General features: G+C 45.4%; 1 protein-coding gene across 3 annotated transcripts in view; it reads left to right on the top strand.

Moving 5' to 3' along the window:
• The window catches only part of ABCC4 (ATP binding cassette subfamily C member 4), a 248,357-nt gene that overhangs the window by 179,980 nt on the left and 53,303 nt on the right, over positions 1–15,074 (top strand). For all 3 annotated transcript variants that reach the window (XM_047720242.1, XM_047720241.1, XM_047720243.1), the window contains exons 21-22: positions 8,321–8,471; positions 14,150–14,269. In XM_047720242.1, the coding sequence (XP_047576198.1) occupies positions 8,321–8,471; positions 14,150–14,269 (271 nt within the window). The remainder of the gene's footprint in view (positions 1–8,320; positions 8,472–14,149; positions 14,270–15,074) is intronic.

Below are 15,074 nucleotides of genomic sequence, written 5' to 3'. Positions count from 1 at the left end.
AAAGTTCTGATTTAACGGAGCTGATTGAGTTGGGTGAAGTCAGAAGAGACAAGTGACAAAGGAGGACTCTGGGAACCAGAGTTGATTTCTGAACTCCCCGAGACAAGCAGAATCCCTATATAAGCATGTCCCTTACACCTACAGCCTTGCAGGTTGTCTGTTAAGGGTTAGGAGCTTATATTTAAGAGCCTTCCATATTTGTCCCTTTGCTTTTATATATCCGGTAATTGATGAGTAATGAGGAGGTGATGGGAATGGCATTTTAGTTCCTAATACTTGGAGTTTCGTTTAGCCTGTTCAAAATTTTATAGCCTCCACAAGCATCTCGTATTAGCCAGCAGCACAATCTGTGTGATCGTCATTTCATTGAAAGCTTATTTTTTTTAATCTCCTATGTTTCCAGAATAAGTAGGTAGTAGAATCTCTCCTACACCCACATCAGTAAACAGCTTCTGATTAAAAACTAGGCATCGCTTCTTTTTCCTTCTCTCTGAATCAGAAGAAAATCTTGCCACGTTTTCTTGCCAAGAAGTGAATCTTGCTTTGTTTATTGCACGTCAGGCCTATCTTCTGCAAAATCAGTAATCGTTTAAGGCAATCTGGACGAATTGTACTTATCAGAACTTGGAACAGAATTCCTAAGAGTCTGACTGACAGCAGAATTCAAAGCTTTGAAATTCCTTTGAGGTGTTTGCAATTTTAATGATCCCGATTTTATTTTTTAATACTGTAAACAGATAGTAAAAGTACTGTCTACTCACTAAGTGGCCCCCTGATTAAATACACATTTCACTTTGTGCCTAATAGAAGTCTGAGAGCAAGCAAGAGTTCAAATAAGAATGGGGTGAGCCAGAAGTATGGATGACATAGTTATTAGCATAAAATAAGAAGAATACATTTTTACTGCTGTTTATAGGAAACATGTTCCTTGGCACAAGCTTCACAAAGACTAGCAGGAACAGAATCCTGTGGAATTAAGTTTAAAGTAAATTGTGCGTAGATACCTAGGAATTCCTACAGGGCTATAAGCAGTTGGTAGTTAAATGCCAAACAGACCAACCAGTCCTTTATTTATTACTTGTGCTTATGAAAAGAAATACATTACAATCTATAAGGTTAGGGATACAGTGGTAATTCTAGAGGAAGACCCATTGTGGGGAAACTGCGTTCACCACCATCCCAATACATATTCGAAGCACGTGGAATAGTCTCATTTTGTGCTTTTGGGTTTTGTGTATTTATTTCAGTTAAATTGGCTCTTCCCCTAAACTTCCCCCAAATCCGTTTGCTTTCTGGGCTTACATCTCATCTTATGAAATTTTTTTTTCTTATCAAACAATATTGCTTAAATCAGCACGTGTTTGTGTGTTCTATTAGACAGCGTATTTAGGACCTTTTTAATGATCAGCCGTGCTCTGTGAGCCGAGTACACTCTACCCTAGGAGTTGGGAATCTAGGACTGAACACTTCACGGGGGAGACTAGATACAACCACAGGAAACCCCACAAAACTGGAAAATGCAAAAGAAAGGAAAAACATAAAACAGGAGTGTATTTAGGTATTTTTAAGGTATGAATCTTTATATGGGATGCAGTATCATGTAGAGATTATAAGAACAGCCTCGGGGGCACAATGACTCTGAATTTTGTAGCTTTGGGCAAATCCCTAAACCTCTCCGAGCATCAGCTTCCTTCTTGGTGGGTGGAGGGGATAATCCCTCTCCTTGCGTTGAACGTGTGGATGAAATGACATAGAGCGGGTGAAATACTGACGAGCTTGGACACAAGGCAGGCCTCGTGGAATGTTATCCATTGTTGGTATTGGGCCGAGTAGGACAGTTGCACCTTTCTTTCTTTCTTTCTTTCTTTCTTTCTTTCTTTCTTTCTTTCTTTCTTTCTTTCTTTCTTTCTTTTTAAATAAAGATTTGATATATTTATTTGACAGAGAGATAGATAGCGAGAGAGGGAAGACAAGCAGGGGGAGTGGGAGAGGAAGAATCAGGCTTCCCGCTGAGCAAGGAGCCCGATGCTGGGCTTGATCCCAGGACCCTGGGATCATGAGCTTAGCTGAAGGCAGAGGCTTAATGACTGAGCCACCCAGGTGCCCCCTTTCTTTGGTTGTTAAGTAGGTAGGGAGATTTTCTTCAGTGTTATGAGAAAATTTGCCATCGGCACTAGCAATAAAGCAATGCCATTTTTCTCAAGATTTGTAACTCGGCAGTTTTTCAAACAAAGCAGTTAGGATTTTTTTCCTTTATTGCTTTTGTAAACTGCATTACTAGTTTATTTAGATGCCCAGGTGGTTTAATCAGAAAGAGCAGCCACTCATAGGGCAGCTTTTTTTCTGAGAAAGAGAGGCTCATTAGGCATCCATTCCACAGGGGATGGGGACAGGGTCCTCCCGGCATCTGAACCAGAGTGGTTGTGCAAGAAAGCCAACCTGCAGTGGCCGCCGCTTAATTTCCTGGAATTTGCTTGTGCACAAAATCTGACTTTTGTATTTCCCTTGATACCGACAGTGGCTCACGATGCATGAAGTAGAAAATGCCAAGCTGGTCTCTTCCTTTGGCCATATTGAATAATCTGGCATTTGGTTTGGTTTTGTTGATTTGGAGGTTCTCTACCTTTTTCCTTCTCTCCTAGATGTGCTGAGCAATTTCAGGGTGGGAAGTCTTCACTAAGAAGTGAGGCTTGAAGCAGAAAAAGAATACGCAATAAGAAAAGAAAAAAATCTCAAAAAATGTTGAGTTGCCTCCGTTATCCTGAGGTTCCCTTTGGGAGGCCTCCAGGTAGGGCGAAAATGGAGAGGACTGAACAATATAGTCCATGTGAGGTTTATTGGTCATCATATTTCAAACATGCATAGTCACACAAAATAGACCTCAGATATGACAGCCAAAGAAACGCCATGGTCGTGTTGATACAGGTGACCTTATTACCACCTGCAGGGAACAGTCACATCTGCTCTGATGTGTCCCTGGGTAGCACCAAGTTGTTCCAGTGGCTAAAGGGAGCCATGCCTCAGGATCCAACTTCCATGATATTTTTAAGATTCAGGGGCACCTGGGTGGCTCAGTGGGTTAAGCCTCTGCCTTTGGCTCGGGTCATGATCTCGGGGTCGTGGGATCGAGCCCCACATCAGGCTCTCTGCTCAGCAGGGAGCCTGCTTTCCCCTCTTTCTCTGCCTGCCTCTCTGTCTACTTGTGATCTCTCTCTCTCTGTGTCAAATAAATAAATAAAATCTTTAAAAAAAAAAAAGATTCTTTGGGCCCATAAGTGTTAACGAAGCATCCCTCCTCGTCTGCCTCCTGGCTTCCAGAGCATACAGAAGGGTAATAATAATGGTACTTAGGATGTTAAGTTTGGGCTGCTAGGCACTTTCTGTACACTGAATTCCTACTACCTCTCCTCAGCCTTTTATGTTGGTGGGGTGTCCCAGTGAAGACGAAATGGTGAAATGGGTTACCTCTCCTGTTCCTGTTCATGAGGGTTGGTCCTCGACCCTGTCAGACGGCACAGTGCCAGGCTAATGTAGCTCCCCTCCAGGCCTAGGCTGACCTTCTTTGTATGCTACAGAATTACTCTGAAGTACAAAAAGTCACATGTCCTCTCAAGTGAATGACATTCAAGAATTGTTTGTATTTGTACCTGTGGGTTCCTAGATTTGAGATCGAATTCGTAACTGGTATGTTCCAGTTGGGATGCAAGGTTATCAAAATAAAGGTTATCCTTAGATCTTGGGCAGCAAGGCTTGGCTCAGGAGCTTCTGGGTCCATGTGTTTCTTGCTCTGTAAAGATCATTGTCTCTTTGTGCCTTATCGAGATCAGAGGTACAGACGCACTGGCTGAGGACATAGGTCAGCAAATGGGCTTGGAATCCAATCAGATGGGAGGAACTGAGTGTCTCCCGTTGGGCTCCTTGGAATTCCTGAGAATATGGAAGGAAGAAATGAGATCGGCTTTAGGGAAGGGATAAGGGTTTGTTTTCCACCAGAATCTTCTGTTTCCCCCTTTGTAATAATACTTTTTTTGCTCGGATACCGTTTTTGCCCTTTGCCAACTTCATAAAGAGTTTGCCTGCAGGAGGTGCCTGGGTGGTTCCCTCGGTAAAGCATGAGACTTCATTGCAGGGTTTTGATTTCAAGCCCTACGTTGGGCATAGAGATTACTGAAAAAAAAAGTTTGCTGGCTGTAGAAGATAAACATATGTCTGTACATAAATATGTATAAATGTAAACCTGTACATTATGTGTTTACATATAGTCTAACTACTAATTCACTGTGAGGCTGGCTAAAGCATGACCCACAAGAGCAAATAAAACTTTTACCGAAACGCTCTTGGAATTGCTTTGGAATTTGGGGACATCAAATCTGAAAGGCCTAACCTAACTTGGGAGTTCCTAAGAGTAGCAGTTCATGGTCTTTAATGGCTACCCAAAAAAGGAGAGCATTTTGGCACAGCCCTGTGTTTTGAGCTTCCCTCTGCTGTCCCAGTAATACGCTAGGCTGGGTTAGCCATAAAAGGACTCCTCCCTAGGGAGAGCCAGATAATTGAAACTGGTGAATAGTTGTTCAATCAAATGATACTAGTCTCCTGGGAAAAAATGTACATTAAAAAAATTTTTTTAAAGATTTTATTTATTTATTTGACAGAGAGAGAGATCACAAGTAGACAGAGAGCCAGGCAGAGAGAGAAGGGGAAGCAGGCTCCCTGCTGAGCAGAGAGCCCAATGCAGGGCTCTATCCCAGGACCCTGAGATCATGACCTGAGCCAAAGGCAGAGGCTTAACCCACTGAGCCACCCAGGCGCCCCATTAAAAACTGTATATTTTTTTAGATTTTTATTTATTTGAGAGAGATAGAGAGTGTGTGAGCTTGAGCCAGGGGAGGGATGGAGGCAGAGGGAGAGGGAGAGGGAGAAGCAGACTCCCTGTAGAGCCGGTCACCCGACTTGGGACTCCATTCTAGGACCCTGGGACCAAGACCTCAGCTGAAGGCTGATGCTTAACCCACTGAGCCACCCAGGCACCCCCAAAATTGTCAATTTTTATATTTTTATGATTAACAACATCTCGGATTTTTTTTCCTGACAACTGATAGTGGCAAGCCTAGTGATTACTTAAGACCAGACATAGAAGGAGCTAGAAGGACCTCATGAGCATGAAGGAAGAAGCTTGTCTTCCTCATTGATGTGGGAGGGTGGAATGCATCAGCCAATCCAGTAGCTGTCAGAAACTGGTCAGGTGTAGGTATGAAAGTAGAGAGGCCCAGACAGCCCTGTTCGCTCCATTTATGATGGGACTTTGTTCCTTCAGAATTCCATGCCTCTTTGCTTTGGGTTTTGTATGGATACCACAGGAGAGACTGGCAGAAACCATAAAAGCACCTGAGTCTACATCAAAATAATGCAGTTTGCTTCTCCCCGGGGCTCCCGTCCTCACATTCATAGTTCTGGAAGTTTCCTCCTTCCTCCATGCTCTGGCTGCTTGCTGGATTCCCTGCACAGGCACTCCTTCTGGCTTTCTCTGTAACACAGCAACATCCCAGGAGAACTTGGGACGACCACTTAACCTCCCAGCTTTCACATCCCTTATCTGTAAATGGAAATGACAGCTCCTACTTTTCTCATTCAGGAGCTGGTTGTGAGGCCCCTTGGAGAAAACTGACTGGAAATAGCTGTGAGATGATAACCTGTGTCTCTGTCAGGCATTACCCTGCTAATCCTTTCCTCGGAGATGCGCCCCAGGCCTGCTGCTCTGGCTGGTGCCTTCTGAGAGGCCACAGAACAACCTAGGTCAACTGTCACGGCTCGGCTCCCTCTTGGGCTGGCATGTCCATCAGCTGTGAGCACAATTATTCAATGCCACTCTTTCTGTTTGTTAAACCAGCCTGCGAAATTCCATCATCAGTCACGGAACCTTCTAAAACATGTTCGTGGATTCTTCCCTGTGTTTCCACAGCCCTCTGTGGCTGGTGCGCTGGGTTCTGGGTTTGTGTCCATCTGAGTTCACAAACTCCGGAGCCCTTGGCCCATGCTGTGCGAACGTGCCCGTCCCCACCGCTCGATGACCCTGGTGTCCTGGCCGGCAGACGCGAAGTGTCCCTTGCATTCCTCTCACCTGAAGTCATGCCCCATGATGTCCCATTTTTCCTGACAAAGATGGAAATCCTCCTCGTGCAGTGACTTGCGTCTCTAGGCTTCCTGGTCTTTTTCACCAATATCATTTCCCAAGGTAAAATCATCTCCTGGGATCGAGGTCACCATCGAGCATTCCCAGAACTCCACTCAGCGCCTTGTGTGTGGCTCACACCCGACCCGTGGTGCCTGCTCTTGTGACTGCCATTAGCCTGTGAAATAAAGATTATAAATATTTACCCTAATGATAGAAAATTTAATATCCAGATGACAACATTTATGGTTGTTTTGGCAGTAAAACCAATTTTTTGTCATATTCTCATTTGAAATCTTTTTCAGAAATGGGATGGCCTGGCCTGTAAAAATGTGATGGACATGCTGGCCTTTTTTAATTAAAGTATGGTTGACACGCAGTGTTACCTCAGTTTCATGTGACAACACAGCAATATTCTCACCCTGTGCTTAGGCTGTGCTCACGTGTGTGGCTCCCATCTGTCATCATACACCTCCATGACAGTACCATTGACCCTATTCCCTATGCTGTAACTTTTATCCCTGTGACCCATTGATTCCATAACTGGAAGCCTATCTCTCCCACTTCCCTTGACCCATTTTGCCTTTCTCCACCCCCTTCCCCTCTGGCAACCATCATTTCTCTGTATTTATGGGTCTGTTTCTGCTTTTTGTTTGCTTCCTTTTTAGAGTCCACATATAAGCGGAATCATATAGTGTATGTTTCTGGCATTATTTTGCTTAGCAGAATACCCTCTACATTCATCCCTGTTGTCACAAATGGCAGACCTCATTCTTATTTATTCATTCAGCTACTGAGGGACACAGGCTGCTTCCCTATCCTATCTTGGCCCTTGGAAATCATACAGTGATAAATATAGTGAGGGCACATACCTTTTCAAATTAGTGTTTTCCTTTTCTTCGGGTAAATACCCAGTTCCTGGAATTGCTGGGTCACATGGTATTTCTGTTTTTGAGGAACCCGGGTTCCGTTTTCCACGGCGGCTGCACCAGTTTGCGTTCCCACCCATGATGTGTGAGCGTTCCCTTTTTTCCACATCCTCACCAATACTTGTAATTTCCTGTGTTGTTGATACTAGCCATTCTGAGGGGTAGAAGGTGGTATCTCATCACGGATTTTGACTTGCATCTCCCTCATGATTAGTAATGTCAAGGACTTTTTCATGTGTCTGTTGGTGCGAATGATAAAACTTTAAAAACAAATTTTAAGACCTGAGTTTCCTTTTTATCAAAACTCTTCATCAGATTTCTAAGAAATACCAAAAATGGGTTGCCTTGTATTCCTCTTCTTTCTTTATTAGGCATGCTGGTGAACTCTGAGATTTCTTAAGTAAGGTCTTTAGAGGAAAAATTAAGGACAAATTAGGGGGCTCAAATAAGTCAAGACTGTATTCCCAAACAATAAAAAGTGGCATTATGTCAAGGGCTGGCTTAAATAGATCATGACAGCTAATGATGTGGGCTCCCTGTCTCTGTGACTCAGGCTTTGCAGTCTTGATCAAGTCGCTTTTCCTCTCCCTGTGCTTCAGTCTCCGTCTGTAAAATGAGATAGTGCCAGTATTCTATAGGGCTATTCTGAGGATTAAATAAGTTAACACATGTGAAATACATAACGGATAGCCCTGTATGCAGTGAACACTCAGTAAATGTTAATTGTGGATAGAAAACCAAGAAAGGGGAATCCCCACTTCCAAAGGTACGTACTTGCACTTTCCCACTGGATTTGTAATGAGCCACTTCTTTATCCCTACATGTGTAGTCGAGTCTTAGGGGTTCCTCATCGGTGAATCCCACTCACTGATTTCCCTGACAGTATCTACTGACTCACAATAGTTTGGGATTCAAGTCCTGGTCTCTCTCAGTCTCCAACTTTCTCATTTGTTAAATAGGGAAGTTTGTAAGGCCGCTCTCCTAGGCCTCCTGAGCATGTTAGGAGAACTCGTATCTAGAAAGTACTTATCATGTTTGGCACATCACAAGTATGCAATAACTGTCCTCAGGACCACCTGTAATATTCTGTTATTTCTTTGATGGGAGAACATTCCCTTCCATTCCAACAGGTCTTTGAATCCTAACAAAACAACCCATTAAAGTCCATGTTTGAAGTGAATTTTTCCTAAGAAGGCCTCTGTCTCTGTTTTCCCTGTTTCAGACATTTCTACAAGTTCTTGGTGTGGTGGGCGTGGCGGTGGCTGTCATTCCGTGGATCGCAATTCCTCTGATTCCCCTTGGCATCCTTTTCTTTGTTCTTCGGCGGTATTTCTTAGAAACCTCGAGAGATGTCAAACGCCTGGAATCTACAAGTGAGTACAGAGGCTCTTAGGTTGGGATGGCGATACAGGCTCACTTCCTTTATGCCATAATTAAGGAGACCCCTGAAACCGTGCAGACTCTACCTTCCAGATTTTTCCCTCCAAGTTAGTATTAAATCATCAAACATGATGTCCACTGTGAGTCAGTGTGGCGCTTAGGGCCAATGGAACTGGTGACCCACCAGGTGCAGCTTTGCAGGAATACCAGGAAGGGACAAAACAAGGATGTCTGTGCAATAAAGCTCCACTGGACTGTGAGCTCCGTGAAGATAGGGGTTATTTCTCTCTCAGTTATGATGTACTTCCAGACGTGGAGCAGGCACTCGAGAAATGTTTTTAAAGAAATATTTCATGCTGGAACTAACACAGAGTGAAAATAGGGAATTTTTCTTCCCCCGAAGGTTCTAGAAACGACAAAGGGAAAGATTAGGCAAGGGAGAAGAAGGTGTCGTATGTCAGAAGTGATACATTTGAAAAATATATTACTATCACAGACTCAAAAAATGGCAAAAAGGTTGCGGTTGTTAAATGTTTTGAAAAGATAAGCACTGTTATTTTCACACACTCTTTATTATCACTGGTATTTCCTGTCATGCCACACTGTTTGAAGTTTTCCCCCCTCTCCTTAGGCTGTACCTATAAATGGTCCTGAATATAATTCCCTTGGGAGGGCACAGGAGAGGGTTCTGCTCAGTATGCATTCATTTTGTTCTCTATTCAACTTCCTAGTTTTGGAATAATGGGAAAACACAGCTAATCACAGAGGATGAAGTAATTCAGAGCTTATCGCATTCATGCACAAACATATTTCGCTATTACTAAAAAAAATCACAAGGCGAGTCGGTTGGTGTATTTAAAAAAAGGGGGTGTAAAGTCCTAAATATGAAGAAGGAAGATGTTTGTATCAGAAAATTCAACTATGGATAGTTACTGTGTGTTAATACCAACTGATCTTTCTGAAAGTCAAGCTAAAAAGAGAAGTATTGGGTCTCATGGTTCTTGGATCCACCAAGTGGAAAAATACTAGTTTGTCAGCATAGAGTGGTTTTTTTTTTTTGTTATGACGTATGCGTGTTTATTTTTTAATAAATTTCGTTTTGCTTTAGAGCATGTGCAGGGCAGCAGAGGGGCAGAGAGAAAGAGAGAATCCCAGGCAAACTCCACACTGAGTGCGGAGCCTGACGTGGGGCTTGATCTCATGACCCTGAGACCATGACCTGAGCAGAATTCGAGTTGGACGCTTAATGGCCCTGGTTAATAATAACTTTTGTTTTTTAAAGATTTCATTTATTTATTTGACAGAGAGAGAGAGAGAGAGATCACAAGTAGGCAGAGAGGCAGGCAGAGAGAGAGGGGGAAGCAGGCTCCCTGCCGAACAGAGAGCCCGATGTGGGTCTCGATCCCAGGACCCTGAGATCATGACTTGAGTTGAATGCAGAGGCTTTAACCCACTGAGCCACCCAGGTGCCCCAATAATAAATTTTTGAGAGGGATTTATCATAAGCATTTGCATAAAGGATAATGGACATTGATTTCATAAAAGCTGTACACAAATTTTTTAGTCCTCGGAGAACCAGCTGAGCTGAGAGGTGTGGTTTTGTAAGGGGTTTCCTTGGGGTGGCGGGGCAGTGTTGTCCAGATGTGCGGGCCAGCGGGCTGAGGCGATGGTACCGTGGCGGGACGTGGAGACGGCAGAAGGAATAAGTAATGAGCTCCACCCAGTCTTCCGTGTAAACAACAAGGCTTCAGACCTTTATGATTGGAGGCCACTCGTGACATGGAGTCTGTCATCATCAGACTTGTTCCGAAGGAGGTCTCGGGTTTATTAAGACAGGGAGTTTGGAATAAGAAGGGGATCCCCTGAGCCTTCTTCAAGGAACAGTATAGGATTTGTCCAGAGCTTGATCTGGAGGTTTTGAGAATGTTAGCATGGACCCTGTAGGATATTTGGAAATAATGTGGACTATTCCCACATCCCCAGACATTAAGGACACATATTCCTTCCTTTGCACACCCAGATGACCAAATGTTGGTGGCCATTTGATTAGAACCATTTGTTGTCATCTATCTGGGTTGCAGGTTGTGCCATAAATAACAATTCTTTTGTTTTCTCTAAGAGGTAAGTGATAGTATTTCTTGTGGCCACTGCTGGATCCACCAGCAAAAAGGAGGCTAAAAGGAGGATACCTGATTGCTATGGCTACCGGGCATAAATCTGCTTCCTCCGTGGGCTTTGAAAGGACTGCTGACATTCGCAGATGACTTTCAGATCATGCTGCCTAGCTGCCTCTGAAACCTCAGGCCCACAATTGAAACCACTTGAATGGTTCATTTGTAGCCGATTGAAATGGTTTCCCGTTTTAGCAAAAGTGAGCCTGGTAGCCCTAGGCTACCTGCATAAAACCAGGATCCACTTGCTTGCGACTTTCTAGCCAGCTCTCATCGTTTGGCCATGCCTGAGTTAGGAAGCCGCATCCCAGTTCCGTGTGTAAGGGTGCTGTGATAGACTAGCAATGTCTGCCGTGGGCATCCCTGGGGAGGGCTAACCGTGTGTTCCAGGTTTCAGACCGTAGCTGCCCAAGTCCGCTGCTGTTAGTTCTCATGCTGGATTTCCAGGGGCTTTGTTCAACTGAAGGTACCTGATAAGACCTACAGTAAAGGGTAGGCTACTAGATATGCGCTAAGTACAATTCTTGGGGTTTTCTAAACTTAAACTACAAAGTCTGGAGAAAAATGCATTTAGTTATACGTTGGCATCTTGATTTAACCTGATTATTGTCCCTCTGAGACCCTGTGGCAGTGTTGAAGAAGAGCAGCTTCAGGAATGAGAGCTGGGTCCGACCCCCACCTCTACCACTTGGGTTGGCCAATGTTCTTAATCCCTCTGCCTACTTTGTACTTTGCCCTCTGTCAAGGATATCATAGCACCTGCCCTCTAGGGCTCTTGTGAGGGTTGTTTGTGTTGATGGTTGTAAAGCGCTTCTTGGCCATGTGGAAAGGTGCTAGAACCTTGAACATGAGGAAATTAAGAACAACCAGCAGGCTTCACCCAACCTAGATGATAACCTACAGCTGGGCTGGAGGCCAGGTCCTTGAGGCAGCTCCCTGCCCTCTCCCTGCTGGGGAGGGTTTGCAGTCCTTGTAGGGTGTGTCCCAAAGAGTCCTCAGGGTTGTGGGACACGCAGTCATCAGTCTCGTGAAAGGCTGGGTTGCATTTGTCTAACGCCACGGGTGTCGTAGAACTCTACTTCAGGATAGCTGGCTCAGTCGCTGTGGGGAGAAAGGCGTTCTGTTGGGCAAGGGAATGTACCAGAACCTTAGCACTCCGTTTCCCTCTGTGGAGCTGGTTAATTTTCATTGCAAACCCTCCAGTTCACTCAACCTGGCATCCCACTCTGTCCTAAGTGGGGTGTGAAAGAAACAGGATCGCTTTTCCCGGGTAGAGAACCCTGCTGTACCACTTGTAACTCTTGGGTCTAAGGTAAAGTTGGTGCTGTGGTCTCTGGGGTTCCCTGGTGTTCAAGGCTGGGATGGCCCCTGATTTCTGAAGTTGAACCCTGTCCTGAAACCTTTCCAGAGAAAAATCAACCACAACCTTGATCTCCTGATGAGGGAAGCCAGTGGGGATGGCCAGTGGGGAAGCATTTCATTCAAGGACTCTGCCTGAGTGAAAGGCCGTATCTCCTTCCTTCTCACAAATGTCTGTGCTAAAACTGTATATGTCCCAACATTTGCTCAGGAAATGGGGACATGGTTCTAGTGAGTTCTCTGTGTTTTCTGGAACTGGACTTTTGGTACTTTTCTTGGTAGGCCTGGAGCTCTCCTGAGTGCCCTATTTCCTCACTATGTTCTGGGGGATGTGCTAGGGAGTGCCAAAAAAGGCCTGTTCAGAATTTCCAGCCTTTCTTATTTAGAACATGGGCTTGGTCCCTTATGTTCATATTACTGTCTTAAAAGTACAGATTTAACGGAAGTTAAAATGCTTGAAAGCCAAAGGTTCCTTGGTATAAGGAAGAGAGAGGGTGGTGTCATCCTAGATCAGAAACCCACAACAGGATGGTCCAAACCACTGCTGAGTTCACTTAAGGCTCTTTTGCCTAAAGTAGATACAAGGGGAAATGTTAGCTCATGCCTCAGTTCAGAGAAGATTTTTTTCCTTAAAACAGCATCCCAGGCAAGGGCCCTTATCTGTTACTCTCCCAGTCAGCAAAGAGGCCCATAGCCCAACACGTCCTATCTTCTCTAAACCCCAGTGTCTCACGGAGAAGCCTGCTCTTTCCTTGCTTGAGGAGCCGTGGTCACTAAGCTGTCAGAGGAGGTCCTGCGTCTGCATGTTTGTACCCAGCACCACCACACCCACTCCCTCCCGCGCCCCCCCCCGCCACCCATACCTGCAGTGCCACGTGCACAGAGGCGTTGACTGAGCTCACACAGAGAGACATCCGGATGCCAGGCTCAGGAGTCAGGCTCCAAAATAAGTTTGCATTTTCCCCTCAGTTGTTTCTCCCCATCATTTCATAAAACCTCTGCAGCCTCTCATGAGATAAGTGATCTTCCATTGGCCTGGGATTTTACTAAGGCTCTCCTCTAGGATGTGCACAGGTAACGAAGTGTAAGTTAGTGTTACCTGCCGATAAAGCACAAGGTGTTACTCATCCCAGAGAGAGGCCCCAGGCTCGCAGCCCTGCCCCTGACAATAGCTAGTCATGGCCTCATTCCTGGTGCCCACCAGCCTGCAGCCCACGTCTTCCCTGAGAGGCAGGGACCAGACCTGGTGTCCACATAGAGTGTGCTCCTAGAGAGGGTGGCAGGGCAATGAACCACTGGTCGGATGACATCAGGCCTCAAACCCACATGAAGTTATTCAGAAGAGAGTGGCCACTAAGGCCACGGTCAGGTTCTGAAAGAGTGATCAATGTTAGTGTCCCGTGGTGACCTCTGAACACCAGGTGTCCAGCAGGGCAGACGCCCCCAACCAAAGTCAAGACTCTTCATAGGTGCCATGGCCGCCCAGGCCCTGCGGTCACAAGGGCAGTACAATACCCAGGTTCTCTGTTATTCCAGAAAGAGACTCTTGGCGCAGGAGCAGACACAGGGAGATACCCGGGAATGCAGGGAGAATGGGAGCCTGACCAGTCCCTTCACACATCCCTCACCTGTCACAGTTTCAGGGATGTGCTGACATTATCCCGGCCCTTATGTTAATAGTCCAGTAGTGGACATGGGCACACAGACAGGTGTTCATAATTCGGTGTGGTGAGTATTGTGGCAGAATTAAATGTAAAAACGTTGGTGACTCAAAAATTACTAGACAGAATTTCCTCCCAGAGGGCTATCAGGGAAGTGTTATGGAGGGGGGCCATGTCTGAGGAAGACCTTGACAAATGAGTTAGCAAAGGAGGAATTCAGTTATTCAAATCTAGCAAGGACTTGAATTTGGTCAAAGATTGGTTCGAAGTGAAACTTGCTTTTCAGGTCTTTAATGCAATGGTGTGACCAGGAGTTTGAGGGTTGACGTTGTTTGTCTCCAGGAGGCGGCACCGTCCAGTCTTCCCCAGGCAGCCATCATGGCAGAGCTCTGGGTTTGGGGGTTCAGGTAGCCACAGAGCATGGGAGGCAGCTGTTTCCCCACATCCAGCCTCACCAACTTTCTGTCTCTGCTTCCCCAGCACGGAGTCCGGTGTTCTCCCACTTGTCGTCCTCTCTCCAGGGACTCTGGACCATCCGGGCATATAAAGCTGAGGAGAGGTTCCAGGAACTATTCGATGCTCACCAGGATTTGCATTCAGGTCTGTAAGTTGCTGGAAATGGTTTCAGAGAATGGGATAGGCTCCCTCTCTTGTCCTTAGTGGTCAGTTCCTCTCTCTCGGTCTCCCCCGGCCCAGCCCCCCATCATTCCTCAGCATGTCTTCGTCCCCTCCTCTCGGCCACGATTCCTCAGAATCTCCTATGTGTGTCCCCATTCCCCTGGGACACCACCGCTTCCCCTCACCCCACGCCCCACCCTCTGAGGGCCTTGCATTGTCCTTCCATTACCACACCCTGTGGCTTTCTGTCCTTTTAGGGCAGGGGGTTAGTCAATTTTTTTTGTAAGGACCCGGATAGTAAATGTTTTCGACTTTTTGTACTTCATTGTCTATTGTAGCTCTTCAACATCGCTGTTCTAACAGGAACACGGGCAAAGATAGTCCCTAAGCAAATGGCCATGGCTGTGTTCAAATAAAACTTTATTTACAACAACAGGTCACGGGCCATTCTTGGCCCACAGTTTGCCAGTTTGCCAGTTCTTATTTTCAGACCCCACGGGGTGACAGGAGTTGCTGAGGAAATCAGTTTCCTGATGATCAGATTTGCTACCACTTGATATGTATTATTTTGCATCTGTGAGGTCTTTTGCTATTAAAAATTTCAGAGTTTCCTCTAAGTTTATAAAATCCTGGCCCATCTTTCCAATCTTTATTGTATTTTGAAGATAAGATGGCATTTTGAAGGCTGCAAGTAGGTACTTTTATTAAAGTGATCCCTGAGATACCAGATCCTAAGGAATAAACACTGTGTGCAGGGCCCTCTAGTAAGTATGGGAGGTGCTGGAAA

This window comes from Lutra lutra, chromosome 3 (assembly GCF_902655055.1).
Source record: "Lutra lutra chromosome 3, mLutLut1.2, whole genome shotgun sequence".
NCBI classification, from domain to species: domain Eukaryota; kingdom Metazoa; phylum Chordata; class Mammalia; order Carnivora; family Mustelidae; genus Lutra; species Lutra lutra.
This window is presented reverse-complemented; position numbering and strand designations above follow the sequence as displayed.